The 22,621-nt window shown below is 33.5% G+C and overlaps 1 protein-coding gene across 1 annotated transcript in view; it reads right to left on the bottom strand.

Annotated features, from left to right (window-relative positions):
- Positions 1-7,312: 7,312 nt before the first annotated feature.
- LOC145673475 (cytochrome P450 4C1-like) overlaps positions 7,313-22,621 on the bottom strand; it is a 109,930-nt gene continuing 94,621 nt past the window's right edge. Inside the window, exon 12 of the mRNA XM_081743204.1 lies at positions 7,313-8,059. Within this exon, the coding sequence (XP_081599330.1) occupies positions 7,887-8,059 (173 nt within the window). The 3' untranslated portion in view covers positions 7,313-7,886. The remainder of the gene's footprint in view (positions 8,060-22,621) is intronic.

The following is a 22,621-nucleotide window of genomic DNA, read 5'->3' as shown; positions in this document are numbered from 1 at the left end:
CAGTAAGAGATACTGAAAAATTACTTTTTGACATGGATCAGCGTTCTAAGAGTAGGCTTCAACAATACCACTATCTCTCTATTCAAACCAAAAGTGATGGTAATTTACGATTTTCGGTTTCAACACTGATCACCATAAAGAGAAAAACTGTAATACATTGCAAAGAACAATTTGTGATATGGATTCAGTGTAGCAGGAATAGGTGTTTGTCCCCATTCTTACCTTCATAAAAAGAAACTAAACTTCTAGAAATTTACTATAACTTCCTGTTTGAATTCTGATCCCTTTTAGCAAATGCAAGAAATTGTTTCTCTATGGATCATCTTGTCAAGAACAGATTTTATCTCCATCCATATCCTCTATTGGAACTAAAAATGATACTAAAAGTGATACTATAACGTCGTTAGATTGAAACATTGTGTCAAACTGTCATACTGTAACTTTTCGATAACCTTACATAATTTTATTTTTTTTTAAATACAACTTTATGTTGGGTTGGAAACACTATTAACCTTGTGATATCACAGAGTATGCCAAACAATATACTATCTCGCTACTGACATTTGCACGGTACAAGATTTTAATGTTTTACCTCTATTAGCTTACAAACTGCAATTGAATATGAAGATAAATGGTCCCTCCTGTACATATATATGCGTATTCAGGTAAGTATGTTATTTAGTTCGATCATTTGGAAAACTATGGGAAAAATCATCTAGATGCTGATGTTTAATGTTTTGTTTTCATTTAGAGGAAGACGAGTGACTTGTGCTTAACAGTTACCATCAAGTAAGATTAGATGTCCGCGTTTTGGTGAAAGCAAACGACTTGTGAAATCTCATCTCCAGGAGAAAAAGAGTTATTATTTTCAGACCAGTTAGGAAAATTTATGTCAAGGAAAGGATTATCACATTACTTAACAAGCTTCCTTGAAATTAGATGAACTTTCTATTTTTAAAGTAATAGAAAAGATTTGAGTATTCTCGACTTTGTATAAGTTACTAAATTTGCAATTTTACAAAACACCTTTTATTTGGCGAATGGTTTTGCCTAACGGTTGCCACAGAATGAGATGAATATGGCGTTTTCGAAGGAGAGAGGACGATTTACTGCTACTCACAATTAATATATGTGTCGCTGTTAGGAAAAGTCAAATAATAATAAATATAATCTGCTAGCTCTTAATGCATATTTGTTATATACAGTACATCATTATCTCACCAGCTCAGGTCAACAATCTCTCGATTATTTTGACGCAGCTTTCCTATCCTGTGAACCAGACTTTTCATTTCTGTGCACTTTTCTTCCCTATATCATGTATTGTTTGATCCGTATGTTACAATCGCGTTCTTCCATTAGGTACTTTTCCTTCTGCAATTCCCTCCATACTACCTCCCAAGGATTAAGGAGATTCCTCCACTTCTCATAATGTGTCAAATTATCCTATCTCGTCTTTTCTAACTGTTCTCCAATATACTCCTTTTTTTCTCCTACCATTTCCAATATTCTCTCATTTAATACTTTGCCCGTCCATTAAATTTTCATCGTTCTTGTATAGAACCACAATTTAAAAGCTTCTATTCTCCGTTTTTCCTCGTCTCCTAGTGCCTATGTCTCACAACACAACAACCTCACTCCATACACATGCTTTCATAACTCTTTTCTCCAGGTTATGCCGATATTTCCGATTAAAAGCTTCTGTTTCTCTTCAAGTGCTTTGCCTGAGTTAATTTGGCTCTTACATCTTATTTGTACCTGTTTCCCTACGTAACAGGATTACTCCACTTCTTCCATCAGGCGATGTCCTATTTTAATCTTCATTTTCTTGTCGATAGTTTTCTAGTACATCTCATTTGCTTATTAATCTTAGGTTGAATTTGTTGCTAACTACCTGTTGCATACCGTTTAGACTTGTCTCTAATTCTTGCTCACTGTCTGCTAACATTACGATATCGTCCACAAACCAAAGGTGTGTTTTCTGCCCTTGAACAGTTGTTCTTTCGCTGTGAATGTCCTTAATTTCTTTTATTGCTGCTTTAGTGTAGAGATTAAACAAAATTAGTGACAATGAACATCCTTGTCTCATCACTTTCTGAATTGCTTCTTCTCTTGTTTCTCCTTGCCTTCAGTTCTTTCCTGCAGTTCATATATTATTCTTCGCTCTTTATAGTTTATTACTGCTTCATTCACAATTTTGAATATTTTGTTCCATTTCTACATTATAAAATGCTTTTTCGAGGTCCACTATTGATACATAAGTTGCTCTTTCCACTCGAATTATTTGTTCTAGAATCCTCTTAGTAAAAGTATTGCTTTCCTCTTTCTTGTATTCTTTCTGAATCCAAACTGGTCACCTGCTAGTATTTCTTCTACCTTGGGTTCCAATTTTCTACAGACCATCTTTGTCAATAGACTATCATATGTAAGCAAGCTTACCGTGTTGTTATAATTTCATTTATCAGCGCCTACTGTTTTAGTATCACCACTCTCCTGCTGATCTCGAAGTCTGTAGGAACCTGCCCTTCTTCATAAATATTGTTAATTAATTTATACTATTTTTCCTCAACTTCCTGTCCTTCATTTTGTAAGATTTCTGCTGGTATCTCACCTACACCTAAAGTTTTCCATACTTTAAGTTATGTAATGCTTTTTCATACTTGGATCAGAGTATAAAATTTCCTCTACCTGTTCTTCTTCCTCCATGTTTTCTAATTCTTCTAATTACTTGTAGCTTCCATAGAGCCTTTCTAGATATTTCTCCCATGGTTTCATTTTATCTCCACCCTCAATTATGGATCTACCTTCCTTAACTTTTAATGTATTTGTCTCTAGTTTATGTGGTTTGGAGTTCATCTTAACCTTTTTATAAGACTGTTAATCCTATATAACTCTTTCTGTGTTCATAACCTTTCCTATTTCTTCAATTGTTGTCTTATCCACTTTTCCTTTGCAAATTTGCATATGTGAATGATCTGATTTCATATTCTTTTATACTGCGACTTAGCCTCATCTTTTTTATATATATATATATTCTTCAATTTCCTTCTGTCAGCCATTAAGTCTAGAATTTCCTTAGTGATCCATTCTTTCGATGCTATGTTTTCTTCTTAATTCAACACATTCTTTATGGTAGTAAGAAATCCGATTTTATGAATAACCATTCCATATTAATTTCTTCCATCGTTGATTTTATGCTATTCTGTTTACTGTCTTACTCGAGTAAATTTCTTAAATTTCTTTGTTCTTTATCTTGCCTGTATCAAGTCTCCCATTTTTCTTCTGTTTTCCTTAAATTTCAGTTCATTGTTCATTATGACTAAGTTGTGGTCATTATCCACATCCGCTTCCGAGTAATTTTCACAATTGTTCATTTGGCTTCTAAACCTCTGCTTAACGAGTATATAATCTATTTGATACCTCTGTAAATCTTCCGGCATTTTCCATTTATAATTTCAGCGCTTATGTTTCCTGAACACAATACTTGCTATTACTATCTTGTACTTCGTGCAGTGCTTTCACAGTTGAACTTTTCTTACTATTTTCCTTCTGCACCTTCTCCTATGATCGTATTCCAATCTCCTACAAGAATAAGGTTTTCTTCATCTTTTACTACTTTCGTGGCATTTTCAATAGTTTAATAAATTTACTCAATTTTACCATGAAGGAGAAAATTACATCGTCATCGCCTGGTATTGTGTCATTCCGGTCTCTTTCAAACTGTATTGGGACTATTGTATTAGGAATACATTCACCTGCTTATAGCCATAGGTCTCCACATGGAGTACATTGTGTAATATATGTGTTTTGCTGTGGCATTACTTACATTTGAAGATCTTATAACATATATGTTTCTGTCTCACATTACCTATGTATGAATCCTGTTGTGACACCAACTTGCTTTTAGAAACTGAACAGGTACGAGGCAGCTTTTTATTATTATTTCTTAAGACAAATAAGTTTAAAGTTGAACGAATTGTCACAAATAAAATGGAAACTTGTCTGAGAGTCTCTTCTTTATTAGTTGATAAGGATGAATTGATAAGTTTAGAAATGGATATCATTAGGCAATGAACTTTAAAACAAAGTTTCTAATGGATGTATAAATATTAAGTTCCGTAATTATAAGCTTGTAAAACAGTTTTCTAGCATTCAATCTTGAAACTTATGGCATCACGAAACATGATCAGTTATTAACGGATATATATGTTATTTTCCCAAGAAATTGTGTAAAGGATTTGTTGCTAATAAAACTCCAACTGACCAAAGCAGTATATATATTCGGGACATGTATAAGGGGATCAGCGAATTTAAGAAAGGCTATCAACCTCGTGCTTATATATACGAGGACAGAACAGTTCTCACTGATACGGATAGCATCTTAAGTAGATGGAAAGATTTCTTTGACGATTTGCTTAACACGCAGCCACAAACTAATGTCGTGGAGAAACGGAGATACACACCGCAGAAACGTATATTCCAGAACCAAACCGAATAGAAGTAGAAACCGCTCTAAAGAAATTAAAGAAACACAAATCTCCGGGTGTAGATGAAATTCCAGCTGAGTTAATTTTAGCTGGAGGCGAAAAATTGTGGAACAAGATACACAAACTCATTCTCCTTATCTGGAACAAGGAAGAATTGCCACAATAGTGGAAAGAATCAATAATTGTTCCAATTCACAAGAAAGATGACAAAACTGACTATAATAATTATCAAGGCATTTCTCTTCTGACACCATCCTAAAAAATCCTTTCAAATATTCTATTAGCAAGATCGACCCCATACGCAGATGAAATGATTGGAGATTATCAGTGCGGATTTAGACGAAATCGATTGACTATCGACCAACTATTTACCACTCGACAAATACTCGGAAAAAAGTCGGAATAAAATACCACGGTAAATCAATTATTGATTGATTTTATGAAGACGTACGACTCGGTTAGGAGAGAAACATACAACGTTCTTACAGAACTTGGAATACCAAGAAAGTTAATTAGATTCATTAAGATATGTTTAAATGAATCCCAAAGTATAGTCCGGGTAGAAAATTTTTGTCCACGAGCTTTTACGTCGAAAATGGCCTGAAACCAGGAATGCGTTGTCGCCATTATTATATAACTTTGTGCTGGAATACGCTATAAGGAAAATCAAAGAAAATAACCAGGGCCTATAGTTGAACTGTATTCACCAGGTTATGGCATATGCTGATGATGTAAATTTAATAGGGGATGATAGGAGAACAATAGAAAGAAATGCAGAGAACTTATTAAACGCTTGCAGGGACATGGGTTTAGAAGTAAATGCAGAGAAAACTAAATACATGGAAGTGCGTCGGGACCGTAATATGGCAAATTGTGGATTCGCAAAAATATTAAATAATACTTTTGATAAAGTGGATATTTTCAAATATTTAGGATCAATATTAACAGACGAAAATCGTATTCACGAAGAAATTGAATGTCGACTAAAAGCAGGAAATTCGTGTTACTTTTCGGTTCAAAATCTTTTGTCGTCGCGAATTCTGTCGAGGAATTTGAAGCTTAAAATATATAAATCGATAATCATGACCATTGTTCTATATGGATGCGAAACATGGTCGTTTATACTGAGGGAAGAACATAGACTGAAAGTATTTGAGAACAAGATCCTGAGTCGAATATTCGGACCCAAGGGGAACGGGAATGGGGAATGGCGGAAACTTCATAACGCGGAACTACATAATTTATTCGGTTTACCCAACATTGTTAGGGTCGTCAAGGTAGGAGGCTTAGGTGGGCAGGTCATGTAGCTAGAATAGAGGAAATTAGAAACGCTTTCAAAGTCTTGACTGGAAGACCAATCGGAAACGATCATTAGGAAGACCTAGGCGCAGGTGGGAGGACAACATTAAGATGGATCTCGCAGAAATAGGAATACAAAGTAGAAACTGGATCCAATTGGCTAAGGATAGAAGTCAGTGGAGAGGTTTTGTGAACGCGGGATGAACCTTCGTGTTCCATAGGCCATAGAGTTAGTTAGTTATATATTTGTGTTACAGTTTCGGCTATGTAACACAAATATATAATCTTAAAATTTATATACTGCTTTGGTCCGTTGGAGTTTTATTAGCACTCTTGAATTTTCCAAAGCTGCAATGAATAATTTACAAAAAGGTTTTGTGTATCAAAACTATTCATTTGACGCATAGTAGTCATTCTTCTACTGTTTTTCTGTTTGAGTAATTTGCACAAACGTAGATTGTAGCCCACTCACCGTAACGTATAAATATTAAACAAGTAGATCAGAATTAGATGTGGTTAGTTTCTTCATGAAGAGAAAGATAAGTTGAGAACAATATTTATAGATCCCGTGTACAACGATATTCAGGGTGGTAAAGCGAATCTGGATTTCGGATATACAGACGAACAAAGATATGAATTCCAAGTAAATAAAATATAGGTTCAAATTCAGATCCAGTTTTTTGTTGTTGTTGTTGTTGTTGTTTGTTGTTCTTGTTGATAACTGTGTCCGTCCATCTGTAACTTGCATATAACAGTTAATATTCCTCCAATGTAAGGCACTTTAAGTTTCTGCGTTATCAAGAAACCAGATCCTATGCATAGATGTTCTCGTACTTTGCTTCATTAAAAATGATCCTTCACCTCCTGCATAATCTAATCCGGCGAGGACATTACAAGTTGTTTCAAGTCGTTTCTATTTTTGTCTCCATTATTACAACTCTCCGAAGAATATTTCATCTAAGAAACAAACAAATCGTCTTGAGAAACTAAGGTTTTGGTCGAACTTCGAGACGTCAGAGTTGACAAGGAGTAAGTATTATAGGTGGATAGATACCAGAATATTATAGTGTGCTAGACACCATTCATCTAGGGAAGAAATCATGTCACCTATATGTGATACAAAAATCTTAATCCACAGAATATTTTCGAGTCCCTAATGTAAATGGCCAGAATCGCATCACTTCCTTGCCTTTACACGTATAATCCAAACATGTTAAACGTGTAACTAGATTTATAATTCAGCCATTGTGTTTTTACTTATCTTACTGCCTTGGGCTCTCCATACTGAAAAAGAAATGTGTAGTCTCTTAACAAGACAATTATTTTTTCAAGCAAGTGTTTCTTCTTTTAATTGACTTTAAGTTTTGCTTGTAGCCAGAAGAAAACAAACTTATAAAGAATAAAGCGACTCTTTCTGCTTCTATTGCATAAAATGCTATAACTACTGACACCTTCTCTAAAGTTAACTGAATTGTCTAATTTACATAACTAATATTTAAAGAAATAGTCAGTAAAACAAACATACCAAATCAAAGATAATATAAATTTTATTGTTAATATCGGGCATACCAAGCTTTCGGCTCACGAGCTGCTTCCAGCGCAACTCATTACTTAAAGTACACGAAATAATTATATTTACATGGTTATAATAAAATTGATTTTATCAATACATTCTTGTATTGTACCATATTGCGGTAATTCAGATTATATTTGATACATATTGTATAACACAATATTTATTTTACATCATAATATCTAGGTTAATACTTTTTATTGACATCTATGTCACCAGGAGCAATTACCATACGCAAGAAATATATCTTGCTAAAACGTATTTTGTTTGTTGTAAATACCTATAAGCTCATCAATTTGGTGAAAATGGACTCTAATGTACTAGGAATTTTGCAACCATGGATCAGACTTGAATTCCGTACATTCAGAAATAATATCTTTCCAGATAATTGAAGAAATCTTCATTGTACGATTATTTTCACATATAACAATCTAAACCCACAAAATTAAAACAATACTGTTTGCCTATCATTTATAAGGTAATTACAAAGAGATATCAAAATATGTAAGTGGGTCTAGCAAACATTTATTCTAACACTTTCTTCTGTTTCTTTTTTCTGCTCGTAGATTTATACCCTCCAACGGTCTGTACACCAATTCAGCTAAAACTTTGATCTCTTCTCTCTTGTCCACTGCTGTCAATTTGAAATTTCTAAGCACTGTAGAGATCACTACCTTCTCCTCCAACATAGCGAACTTTTGACCTTAAAGAGGAAGTAAATATCTATTATGTCAACTTGTTTCATTCTGTTCTAAAGTATAAAATTGCTAATTTGTGGAACACAATTATGACAATTTGAAATTATTGAAACTTTTGATAAACTACACTTACCTCAAAAATTATCTGGAACATCACTCGATACATTATGTAAGCCGATGTGTTATAACTGTTTCAACTCAACAAATTTCAACAATGGGATAATAACAGGTGATTTAATCTTTAAGATTAGAATGCTAACAAGGGACATCACCCAATTGTCCGGCTCCGATTTCAATGAAATTTTTCTAGCTGATAGAGGACATACATGTATTATTTTTGATGACAGAAAGTTTTGCCATGGTGCATGCTTTCTATTTTTTTAAAAAATAGTTTTTAAGAGTTGTGATGTGGCTATTAGAGATTACTGCAGTTCCTTACTAACCTTTGTAAATGGAGCGTTAATAAAAGAAAAAACAATGTAGATATATATAAGGTCTAGTGGGAAGTTGTATGGTAGATATGACCATGACAGCAGCCATCTTGAAATCTGAATTAAGATCAAGTTTTATAAATGGGAATAGGTTAATATGATACATAATTTTGGGCTAGAATTTAATTAGGAAGACAATGGTGAAGTTAGTTTTGAGATACACCCATTTGGGGAAAAGTTACAGGCATTTAATTGTTCACTTACTATGTGCGAAAGTCCGTTACCTCCGCTTCTAACCCGCGTATTAATGATAATAAGTGGATAAAACCTTCGGTAGTACATATTATGCCGAGAGGGAAGTGATACGGTAAGGGTATCCTTGACTGCAGCCATCTTGAAATATACCATTTTGAATTAAAGTGAAGTTTGAAAAATGAAAAACATAGCATGTGACACCTCATTTTAATGGCAAATTTCCCCAAAAAGCCAATGGTATGCTTATTTTTGTTCTATAGTTAAAAAGTATGAATTTAGGACTGCTTGTAGTGTGCACCAAACGTTCATTATTCGATCTTTCAAATTGGCAACGCTCCTAATTTTCACCGCATTCCAACTGGCACTTTGCAATTCTTGGCATGGCTCATGTTTTTCAAATTTAATACATTTTTTAAGAGCTGCGATTTTTCAGTTCATGGATAGTGTTGGGATAAGCATCCAGCAATCTTTCTGAATTTTGAAGACTCTATTTGTAATTATTTATTTTAAACCAGAAGACATGAGAAGCCTATGGACCAATGTGACGTAAAGAAATACAAATGAAATTATAACAAATTGGTGTTATACTAGGGTGACCAACCGTCCCGTAAAAACGGGATTGTCCCGTTTTTTCACTACCATTCCCGGTGTCCCGAAAAGTGTTCCCGGGACGCCAAAATATCCCGTATTTCGCATATTGGGTACAAAGAAACTTTCCAATCTGAAATTTCCTAATTTATATTATTATTTTCTAAGCTACGTGATTATATTGGAAAAAATGAAATCTTTTGAGTTTTACGTCCCACGGTTATGCCGGTTAGGCTAAAGGAGACGGTGATGATGAGTAATGAATGAAAATGGTGGAATGAAGAAAGTGGGAGGAAACGGGAGAACCCCGAGAAAACCCACGCACACGGTGTTTGTCCACCACAAGGTTCACTTGGCGGGGGCTGGGATCGAACCCGGGACCCCTAGCACCAGAGGTGAACGCTCAACCACTGAGCCACCGCGGCTCCCGTGATTATATTGGAATATGTCTAATTACTGACCAACGTCATTACGACGCTTGCGATAGTGGATGTGTGGCTGCACTGTTTTCCCTCCTTGGCCTTCCCCTCCAAGACTCCCACTCCACAGACAACAGTAGAAGGTGCTTAAGTCTTATGAAAAACAAATTGTTTTTACTCTCTGTTTCAGGCGGTGGAAGACTGAGGCGGTATCATCAGTATAGTACAGTGTTTCTGTGATTTAATTAAGATGTAACATACTGTCATTTACGAAAGATGAACAGAAGTGTAAAAAGAAAACTAGTTGTAAGTGAAATAATGTTTAAAAGTAAGAAAAAGCAAATAAAGGGAATTGGAATCCGATGCTGAGAGTAGTTCGTTATAAATTCTGTCGGTGACAGATTTTGTTGATTGACAGATATTGATGAATGTTTCATATATTTTTAGTAAAGTTCTCAAAATTTCATTTTTTGTTAGTTGCTGATAGTTACTTGTTATTTAATTAATTCCACAACCTTTTCAATAGGTTTTAAAACGAAAAGTGTAAATTTGCCCTTTTTTGTGAGAGATGCAGAGAGAGAGAGAGAGAACAGAGAGGCAAAAATATATGTTTATTGGAGCAACCTATCCAAAAGTAAAGAGTTGTCCCGTTTTTTCTAGTTGACGATTTGGTCACCCTATGTTATACGAACACAAAATTATCATGAAATGTAGCCTATATGTTACGCAAACGACAAAAAATAAAATATTTTTAATAAATACAACCTTAAAGGAACAACAGTAATAATAGAAAATATCAAAGAGACATAATACGATTGTTCCCAAAACATTGTTTGTACCATGAATAATATGAAAACACGTAACTTGTTTATAAAAAAGTGTAACTTAATTTAGTTCCCGATCAATACCGATTATAAATCTTACAAACATGAATCATGGACAACAATAGCAAGAAAACGAATGATTTTTTTTTTTTGTCTGACTAGCTTAAAATTGCCATAGAAAATAAATAAATAAATATGCAATAAAGAAATAAATATAAAACAAAACAAAAGACGCTTGATTTACACAACAATCATATTTCGTTTTCTTTTTTGAAGTGAATTTTCATTTGATTTTTCGTCTCATCTACTATACAAGCTATGTCTTCGGTATCACCTGAATGCAAAGTTGGAGTTGTTTCGTTGTGCGATGATTCATGTCAGTAAACGAGTTTTTGAAGGGCAGATATAGGAAATGCTGGATTGCTGGATGCTTATCCCAACACTATCCATGAACTGACAAATCGCAGCTCTTAAAAAATGTATTAAATTTGAAAAACATGAGCCATGCCAAGAATTGCAAAGTGCCAGTTGGAATCTTAAAACATGCGGTGAAAATTAGGAGCGTTGCCAATTTCAAAGATCGAATAATGAACGTTTGGTGCACATTACAAGCAGTCCTAAATTCATACTTTTTAACTATAGAACAAAAATAAGCATACCATTGGCTTTTTGGGGAAATTTGCCATTAAAATGAGGTGTCACATGCTATGTTTTTCATTTTTCAAACTTCACTTTAATTCAAAATGATATATTTCAAGATGGCTGCCGTCAAGGATACCCTTACCGCATCACTTCCCTCTAGGCATAATATGTATTACCGAAGGTTTTATCCACTTATTATCATTAATACGCGGGTTAGAAGCGGAGGTAACGGACTTTCGCACATAGTAAGTGAACAATTAAATGCCTGTAACTTTTCCCCAAATGTGTGTGTCTCAAAACTAACTTCACTATTGTCTTCCTAATTAAATTCTAGCCCGAAATTATGTATCATATTAACCTATTCCTATTTACAACACTTGACCTTAATTCAAAATGGCGAATTTCAAGATGGCTGCCGTCGAGGTCATACCTACCATACAACTTCCCCCTAGGCCTTATACATATCTACATTGTTGTTCTTTCATTAACGCTCCGTTTACAAAGGTTAGTAAGGAACTGCAGTAATCTCTAATAACCACATCACAACTCTTAAAAACTACTTTTAAAAAAATAGAAAGCATGCACCATGGCAAAAATTTCTCTCATCACAAATAATACATATATGTCCTGTATCAGTTAGGAAAATTTCATTGAAATCGGAACCGGACAATTGGTTGATATCCCTTGTAAGGATGGAACCCAAATGAGCTCCTCTACTGACCAGGATATGCTTTCATGTATTATCTTCCCAGACTTCAACTATATTAATACTTATTAGTGAAAAAATTATCTTTTCATGTAATTTTTTGTTGATATGTTTGCAATTAGGTAACAACTTTATGAGCTAAAGCAACATTTTGCAAGGGGCTGTTCACTCCGTGTGATAGTCTCGAATTATATCCTTATTGAGGACATAAAATCCAATAGTATGAATAGTGTTTGACTTATCTACCGTAATAGTTACTGCATAGTGCTTCAATACTAAAAATTCCAATCATGAAAATCAAAACAATCTTAGATAAACCTATTCCTTTATATTGCTGAAATTTTTGTATACAAATTCTATTGCATCGGGTAATGATAATTGTAAATAGCTTATTATGGATAGTATTGCTACTTAAATTCTAGTTTATTATTTTAGTGTTGAAAATAATTTATTATCTGTGTATCAGCGTTATAGGTGTGCTGATATATAACTAACAAGGAAGGGTAAGGGTGGTTGTCGCGCAAATCCATTGAAGACATTGCATATCTGAGAGAGCATGATGAGATATTTAGATCACTAATGTTTAAAGTGCTATGGATGATAGGGAGAGAAGCCAGGGGTCTTGGAGCTTGAAAAGTCAAAAATAGCATATAATGAGCAGTATTCAACTTAAAATTGAATATCTTGGAAATGGGTTGAACAGTCGGAATGAAGCAATAGGAACTTAATAATGACAAAAAGTAGTAACGAAATGTATAAACAATGTTGCCATCCGTGAAGTAGTGTTCCCAACTTACAACAAAATGTATGTCTTCAAACGATACTATGTATTAGGTAATACAAAATTTAAAATACTAGTAAGAAAGAAAAAGATGCCAAAATGTGGCCGTGTAGTGTTGCAAAATATGGGCACTATATCAAGTTCAATGAGGAGAACTGACATTGTCCGGTTAAATCATGTATATTTGCTACAGGTTACAACACTGCAGTCTGTGTTTCTACATGTGTTGTGCAGCATTACTAGACGGTACGAAATATGCAATAAACCGATGTAGTCAGTGGCGGATCCAGGAAATATTTGGGGGGCTTGGATAAGCATATTTCAACATGAGTTAGTTCGATTGAAGAAAAAACTTCCTAAATTATTTATACATGGTGTTAAACATGCTACATTAAGGAACCATAATTATAAGGAACTACAAACATGGTGTACAACTTCATTGTAACAGATATACAAAATAGAATGAGGAAGTAACAACATTTACGCCTAATGCAATACTGTTTAATTTGATCTTACTGGTTTACTGGAATAACAATTGCATTCGTCGAGGATGCAATTAAGAAAAATGATCTATAACTTCTTCAACACTAATGGAAACATTTTCTCTATGAATATTCATTAGAGCAAGTCCATTTTGTCTATCTTCACTCATTGTTGTCCGCAGATATGACTTAACCAATTTCAAAGTGGAGAAGCTAAGCATTGCCTGCATGTTCCCGAAACACTTCCAGCGCATGCTTATATTTTTTTCAACGGCGTTTTCACTAAATTCCCGAAAGGAGTTTTTCGTTTTTCTCCTGCTTCGTCCAGTCCAAACAATACACACACCTTACAGTATGCACCTTCATTCTTTCTACTATATGACAACCAAGGGAAATCGGTTAACCACTTTATATTGAATTTACGATTCTGACCGGACTCAAGGACAAGTGGAAATTGATAATTTGAATTTCGTGTCCATGTTTTTGTGAAAATGTGGTATTTTTCTTCATTTGTAATTACACATTGCCCTACAAAACTCCCAATGTCGTCCATTGCAGAACAGTGTCTTAAGTCAGAGCTGCTTATCTTACCTTGCACTGCAGCTGTGGGTCCAGTTGGAATAGTTTCCCAAGAAGCAATGGAAGAATCATTACCTAAACGTTCTTCTTCATCAGTTGCTTTTTTCTTTTTCTCAGTCTTGATTATAAATGATTTTAAGTCAATTTGTTTACGCTTCGATATTTTAAGATTAGTGTAAAGGGACAAGTTTTGCCGATAGATGTCACTACAGTCTTCGTATCTCTCCCATGTATTTTTTACCATTCAAGAAAATTTACAATTTCTCTTACAAATTTCAACCTAGAGACTTCATTTTTTTTAAAGAGAAGCAGTAGCGTAGCTAGAGTTTTTTTTCAGGGGGGCCAATGAAGGGCCCAAAAGGATTTTGAGGGGGCCATCTCCAATATATATATATATATATATATATATATATATATATGTGTGTGTGTGTGTGTGTGTGTGTGTGTGTATTCAAGGTGAATGTTTCCATCTTTGTTGTTCATGATTTTACTCTTTGGAAAACAGTGAAAATGTAAGAATTTAGTACCTCAAACAACTAGGATTCATTAATGCAATTGATTTCTAATATAAGTAAATAGTTATTTAATCATGGCGTTTAAAATATGTGTAGCTGGTTGACTTAAGTGGAAGCAAACACACTTTTACAGGTAAAGAAAATAACTTATTTATAGGTTCATGCCTCTACTTGAAGAGGATCTTTCTATTCGTGTGGGCAGCAGCAAACATATCCACAACTTGTTAAAGATGTAACGATTTAGCAATTTTCTTCTCAATATAAAGTAACAACAAGTTTTTCAACCTATCATGAGTCATTGAATTGCGTATACAAGTCTTTAATCTTTTCAAAGAAGAGAATGACCTTTCACATGTAGCACTAGAAACTGATATAATTAGAGAGATGACACCTAGCTTGTAGGTTTCTAGGAATGCGTTTTTGTAGACACAAAGAAGATTAACGAAATTCGTTAAGGAATCAGCTTTGGTTTTCTTCTCGTATTCATACAACTTAATTGTTAGAGCAACCCATATTATGCTTTATTTCTTGTTTAATTATGTGTATTAATCGTGTATAATGTATAATATTTATTATACATTAAATATTCTAAATATCTTGATCTATTTATTGATATTTTTTGCAACTAGTTTCTCTCATATTTAATGAACTTTCTACTAAATTCATTGTAAAGAGATGTGCTATGCTCGAATAAATTTTTTCTATCATTTGTGTGTGCCTTACAGGTACATATATACAGAAAGGGAAAGTAAAAGATGCCACCAAAAAGTACAGAAAGTGCTTAGTTCAAAAAGCAAACATAACAATATAGTATGGAGTTCTTGCGTACTATTCATTGTTGGCGGAAAAATTTCTTCTTTTGCTTTTTTCTTTTCTCCACATCAAAGGATTACACCGAAAAGTTTACAGAAATGAAAATAAGCTTTCCGTTGTTGCATTGTTATGTTCTCAATGATTTTGTATTGTAAATATTGGTTTTAAAAAATATTAACCCAGTATGTTAAACTTTCAGTTAAAGAGAATTTTCCAAGAATTGTGCTATATATAGGGATGTGCGATACTTCGATATATCGATCGATCGATCGATATTTTGTGAATATCGAAATTTCGATATTTTGTAAATATCGAAATCGATATATCGATACTTCGATATTTTCGATATTTCGATACTTCGATATTTTTCGATATTTTTCGATATTTCGATACTTCGATATTTTTCGATATTTCGATATTTTTCGATATTTCGATACTTCGATATTTTTCGATACTTCGATATTTCGATATTCTTCGATATTTCGATATTCTTCGATATTTCGATATTTTTCAATACTTAAATATTTCGATATTTTTCTATATTTCGATATACTTCGATATTTCGATACTTCTATACCATTTGATATTTTGATAATGGAGGTGGTCCCCATAATTACTAGAAAACATGTTTTAATTACAAAAAAATAAATATAAAAATGTTGCGTGCAGTTTGCCCGTAAATAGATGGCTGAGCGCCGCAGATCAATAACTGATATCAAGGCATATTTTGAGTTCTATACTGAAATGGCTGTAACATATTCTGTGTGCCAAACATGATCAAAGCCTAAACAATATAGTCAACATGATGCCAGAATCGAGAAAATGTGGCAATCCATAAGGGCGCATATAATCTGCAAGCCTTATCCTTAGTTTTCTCGAAACTTCCTTGATGTTAGTCAGTCATCTGTGGCGCTGAGCCGTTCAAACACGACATTGTGTAACACGAAAAGAGCTGAATAATTAATACCTGCTGTGTTTATAAACTCTGGTATAATTGGATGGAATAGATATATTTATACAATATTCCAGATATATTTATACAATTTCTACATACTACTCCTCTTATGTTGTCGGAAACGCAAAAATTACGTGAACCAGGGGTGCCCACAGAGGGGGGCTATGACGCAAACTGCGTCATTGAAATATTTGGGGGGGATAAAAATCTATATGAATATGTTTGAAGGGGTGTAAAAATTAATCAAAAAGTAGATTTTTTCATGGAAGAACACCTACGGATAGACAATTGGGGGGTGCGTCATGGACATAAGGGGGGGCACCACTGCGTGAACTACAACTAACGAATCTTTGTTTCTTACAATTGAGTATAACTGGTGAACAGGAAACTTATTGAAGTGAATATACAAGAGAAAATGAGATTTTCGTAAAAATAATTCTGACCATCGTGATAGTAATAAGAATTAAAGTAAATGCTCAAAACTTGCACTAAATAGGAATTAAGATAAACTTTCTCTTCCTTACAGAAATCTCATTAAAAAGGCAAAAAAAAAAAAAAAAAAAAAAACAATAATGTTATACCACCGGACTGGATAAGCGAAGTCTTACTTAAATGTTACAGTGCTATCTTTAAAAATTACACAGTACTCTTCTGAAATCTAACATGTTTTTGTAAACCTGACAATATTTCAATTCTTTTTTAAGAGTAGGCAATAAAACCTTACCAATTTTTATTTTGTAAAGCATCATACAATTATCATATTTGTCATATTCAAAATATGTTATGACGTATTCACAACTTCAAAAAACAAATATTTTAATATTTATAAAAATGATAGCTACAATTTACTATATACCAAATAATTCAATCAGTTCTGCTTAAAGAAATTAGTGATGTAATATAGACAAATAGACTTGCATGTCAGTATACCATTAGTAATATGAGGTGGAAAATTTTCCGCTATATTTTTTCCGGAAAATTTTCCGTTCTAAAAAATATCAGCAATCAAGTAACAATTCATCAGTAATCATAAAATTGGTTGAATTCATGTACAGAAATGTAAAAAAGTGGAAGTTCGTTTAAAGACTCTTTAAATTTTCAAGGCTCAGATAATTTTCAGTACAATGTAGGAACAAGTGAAACAATTTTTCATGAATCGAAATATTCTCTGTCTTATATGGAAAAATTGAAGAACTTTTTTTGAGTCGCAAAATTTTCGTCATTTTGAAGCAAAGAGTAAAACAACTTTTTGTGAATCGGAAAGTTTTATTGCTCTGCAGAAACAAGTGAAAGGAATTTTCATAGGTCGGAAAATTTTCATGACGATGTAGAAACAAGTGGAAAAACTTTTCATAAGCCGGACAATTTTGGATATTATGTATAGTGATGTTAAGTGGAAAATTTTCCACTATATTTAACTGTACATTCAGCTACGAAATTGAATTTCTGTCGGGAACCGGAAAATTTTCCAATATTTCAAGTTGGGAAGTAAAATTTTACATAGTGTTTCTCTCTCTCTTTTCATCTGCGAGCTCCTTCGTTGCTAAGCGGTTAGCATACGCGCCTTTGGAATGGAAGACCTGGCTTCGATTCCCAGCAGGAGCTCATGTAGTTCGGTTCACGTTAATCAGTTGGTCCCGTCTTATATGGTCTCGCTGCTGAAAGGGACGTTAACTCAAAATCAACTCAATTCAACTCCTCTCTCTCTCTCTCTCTCTCTCTCTGTGTGTGTGTGTGTGTATGTGTGTATGCCAAGTGCATAGAACATGACTTCGTAGAGTACAAATATCCCATTCTATTATTTAAAATTTCAATTTATTAAAAGTCATGAATGTTTTCCGATTCATAAAAACATACTCCACTTATTCATATATCGTTGTTTAGCCATAAAATTTATTGGTAATAAATATTGTCTTTAAAAGTTTCATGAAGTGAAAATCTAATGATTTTTCATTTCAAGAATGTTTCAAAAACTTGAATGCGTTCTTCCCTCAGAATCCACCTTTGATCTTACAATATTAGATTTCGTCAGTTTAATACGCATAAGACTGTTTTCTCATAGCTTGGAAAATTATAATTTGTTGCTGTCTAATTTTCCTCTACAGGAATCGTATATCTCAATGTGCAGTTAAATATAGTTGAAAATTTCCCACCTAACATCACTATACATAATAGCCAAAACTGTCCGGATTATGAAAAGTGTTTTCACTTGTTTCTTCATCGTGATGAAAACTTTTCCGATTCATGAAAATTCCTTACATTTGTTTCTAGAGAGCAATAAAACTTTCCGATTCACAAAAAGTTGTTTTACTTTTTGCTTCAAAATGACGAAAATTTTCCGACTCATAAAAAATTCTTCAATTTTTGCATACAAGACACAAAATATTTCGATTTATGAAACATTATTTCACTTGTTCCTACATAGTACTGAAAATTGTGAGAGCCATGAAAATTTTCAGATTTTTAAAACGATCTTTCACTTTTTAACATTTTTATACGTGATTTCAATCAATTTTATGAATACTGATGAACTGTTACTTGATCACTGATATTTGTTAAGAACGGAACATTTTCCGGAAAAATATAGAAGAAAATTTTCCACCTCACATCACGGCTAAACTACGATATAGGAATACGTGGAGTATGTTTTTATGAATCGGAAAATATTCCGGAAAAATATAGAAGAAAATTTTTCACCTCACATCTGACGGTTTGCCTTAACTGACGGTTAAGAGATATCGAGACATTTTATTAGAACTGGCCCTGAAAGTGGCTGGAAAGCTTAGAAGCAAGTCCTGTCATGCCCTACTTTCTAATATCCATAGCATTTTTTCTTCGATATTTTTCGATACTTCGATATTTTTCGATACTTCGATATTTCGATACTTCGATATTTTCGATACGTCGATATTTCGATACTTCGATATTTTTCGATATTTCGACACTTCGATATTTCGATACTTCGATATTTTTCGATACTTCGATATTTCGATACTTCGATATTTTTCGATATTTCGATATTTTTCGATATTTCGATACTTCAATATTATCGACCGATATATTATCAAACCTTCGATATTTCGATATTCGATATATCGATCGACTTTCGATATTTGGTCGATATCGAAGTTCGATATTCAAAACCGGATATCGCACAGCCCTAGCTATATACTTTAAATTGTGCTTTATGATTTATTTTCTAAAATTATGCTTTTAAAACTAGTTTCTTCTGGACCCTTAGACAATCTCAATCATGTTCAAGGTACCAACCAACTATATGTAAATTGCTGTTATGCTTTATATGCTTTTTATGCTTTTGGGTTACTCTATTAATTGTGTTTGGGAGGATTTTGAGTTCTCACTTTAATGTTTGCAGATCACTCCATAATGCTGGGTTATAGGCTCGACAATGTTGTAATTTTAAAAAGTTTTTACTTATTGGATGTAGAATGGTGATTGATCTGATGATTTTGCAACATGATACAAAGCGGTTTTCCATATCAGTGATTGTCTATCAATAGTAGGGAGAAAAATGTCTCTTGATAGATATATTATCTTTAGAAAATTCGTTTTCTGCATCCAATGAAGGAAAAGATTCATCCAAAATGAATTTGTGATATTTCGATGGCGGATGTCTAGTTCGTTTCCACGAAGAACCCCTATATTCTATTTGTTTCCGGCTCTGGAATTCGAGACCATTTTCTTTGCACATCTCTAAACATTCTTGATAAATTTGTTCGAATATTGTTCGTTGAGAGTCATATTTACCAGACCTCATCTTGGACAGCGTTTGAACTAGTGTATCTACAAGGATCAAACCTTCTGACATGTCTCCATCTACTTGAGATAAGGCGAAATTCAAAGTTATAGCATGGCACCAGTAATCTTAATTTTAGCAGCCCGAAAACATTCTCTCGTGTACAGATCACACTAATTTTCCAGATGGAATGATGGAGGTAAATAAATATCAGAAATTCCAGATTTGTTTTAATACCGCATGATAATATAATGTGTTGAAAACAGATTTTATGAATAAAAAGGAATAAATGGATATGATAACTTGCAAAAAAAAAAAAAAAAAAAAAAAAGTGATAGTGCTTAAGTGAATTATAAGAAAAAGCCTTGAAACGTAATCAAGAGGAACAACTAATATGTTTTTCCTTTGTTATAATAACTTGTCCTAAGGGACAGCGGTCATAGAAACTAATGAGACTTTATAATTGCAAAAAAAATCATAAAGCCCTTAATTTGAATTTAAAGATTGATAACGTAATCGGAATTCAAGCTGGCAGAGGGGGAGAGTGAAAACGGAGGCAACATAGACTTTTTTTAGCCATGTGCAAAGAGATTAACCTTGGACTTCGGGTGAGAGGTTACCATATACTCATGTGAGTTTCAATTGCTACCACTTGTAAAAGTTAGCTAAGAAAGACAGTCTGAACATAGTTTTAGTTTCCTAGCGTAATTTGTTTTTGTGACAAGTAACTCGTATATGCAAATAGCATCGTTAATATCATCTTGTATGTTAGAATTGTCTTTGTGTAAATAAAATTGTAATTAAGCATTTCGAGGTTACTTAACTTCTACAAAGAAAAGATTAGAACTTACCTCTTATGCACAGATACGACAGCGTGGGATACTGTCGGTCAGTAAATAATATAATCTGAAGTCATCTACCATACGTAACTAAATATAATTGATTAATAATTTTTATTAATCAATAAATAGTTGTTTCGTAATAATGATAATAATAATAATAATAATAACAATAATAATAATACCAAATTATTAATTGTATGCTATGCATTTGTTCTATGTAGCCATAATCAATGGAAATCAATTACTTAGTGTACGAAGACTTTTTTCGTTCAACACAAGTGTAATGTTTTACTGCAGTGCATGTTATTTGTAAGTATGCATATCATATTTTAGTATGACTTTCAACATTGAAGCGAATGAGAATGCCGACTGATTTTCTATTTTTCTGGTTGTTTGTCAAAAACAAAGGAGATAACTAGATAATGGACAGGGGTTAAAATGAATGTCCAGGAGGCGAGGTCAATGCAAGCATCCCACAGATTTCCGTGAATTAGATCTTCCCGTACTACAAACTAAAACGAGTGGAGCTATTTTATTCGGAACGCAACGGTATTCTGCAGTTCGTAACTTTGTTGTCGAGACATGTTTTGGAAGTAGTTTCACTTGTAGCCACTGGCAACTCACCGTTTGTCGACCTATAATAGCATCATCTGTGTGGGAGAGGCACTAGGGGGGCCAAGAACTTGAGCAAGGGGGCCTGGCCCCCTTGGCTCCGCCACTGAAGAGAAGGAACTTCATAACCTATTAAAGGGAACAATCCGTGTCGATTTTTTATTTAGAATTTTTTTTCATTGTTGAAACAGTTCCATTGTTAAAAAATTTGGATATCTTTTTCAACAGTCAAGCCACTTTAACAATGAAGAAAATTCTAAATAAAAAGTCGGCACGGATTATTGCTTTCGATAGAGTATGAAGATCCTTTTCTAGAAATTTGAAGTCTGTAGGTTGAAATCTGTAAGAGAAATAGTGAATTTTCCTGAAAGTTAAAAAATACATAGGAGAGATACGAAGATTGTAGTGCCATCTATCGGCAAAACTTGTCCCTTTAAACCAACATTAAAGAAAAGAAAGCTCAAACAAAAACATATAATTATTTTGAGAGGCGGGAATGTAACTCCGCGACTCTGCGTGCTACGGACGGTAAGCGTAATTGTTTTCCTCCTTCTTTACGAAGGCTGTCTATGCTCAGTTACGTAGCAAGTAGACACCGTAGGGCCTTATGCAGAATTGTTTTAACGTATGATTAGCGTGATACTAAAGGTCTGACTACTGCAGGAAACATATGTTAATCGAACTCTTTAGTATGGAACTAATCATGCGTCAGAACAACTCTGCATAGGACCCCGTAGCCTTGTCTAAAGTAGCCCTTGAAAATATAATGGATCTTACTGCGTGTTAAAATAATGAAATATATTTGGAAAAATAATAATTATTGAATGGAATATATGTACGTAAGTTTACATTGTCAGCAGTTTGTACTTTCATTGCTTATTTTGAATTTTTGAAACATGATTTTTGGGGGGGCTTCAGCCCGTTAGCCCCCCTAAACCCGAAACTGGATGTAGTGCCATTTAAAATACTTTAACTTTATAATAAGTTGGCAACATTGTCAAATGGTGACTTCGCAGTTTGACTTCAGATATTCATCTTCGTGACAAATCAATTCCTCCGATTCAAAAACCATGAATAATATTCCGATGAGGGAACATTACAGGTAGTATGAAATGTTCTAAGATTAATAATAATAATAATAATAATAATAATAATAATAATAATAATAATAATAATAATAATAATAATAATAAAACTGTATCGTAATATCTAACGTAATTTTTCCATATACATAATCTTACTTGTATTTAAAACTCCTATTCTTTTATTTTTAGATTTATACCTATTTTATACAGAAACTACAATTAAGCAGAAACACTGAAATTTCATGTACAGCCAACAAACAAAGGTGAAGTTGTAGAGAGCC

This window comes from Thermobia domestica, chromosome 16 (assembly GCF_964235325.1).
Source record: "Thermobia domestica chromosome 16, izTheDome1.hap1.1, whole genome shotgun sequence".
NCBI lineage: Eukaryota > Metazoa > Arthropoda > Insecta > Zygentoma > Lepismatidae > Thermobia > Thermobia domestica.
Note: the sequence above shows the minus strand (reverse complement) of the source record. Positions and strands in the feature narration are given on the sequence as shown.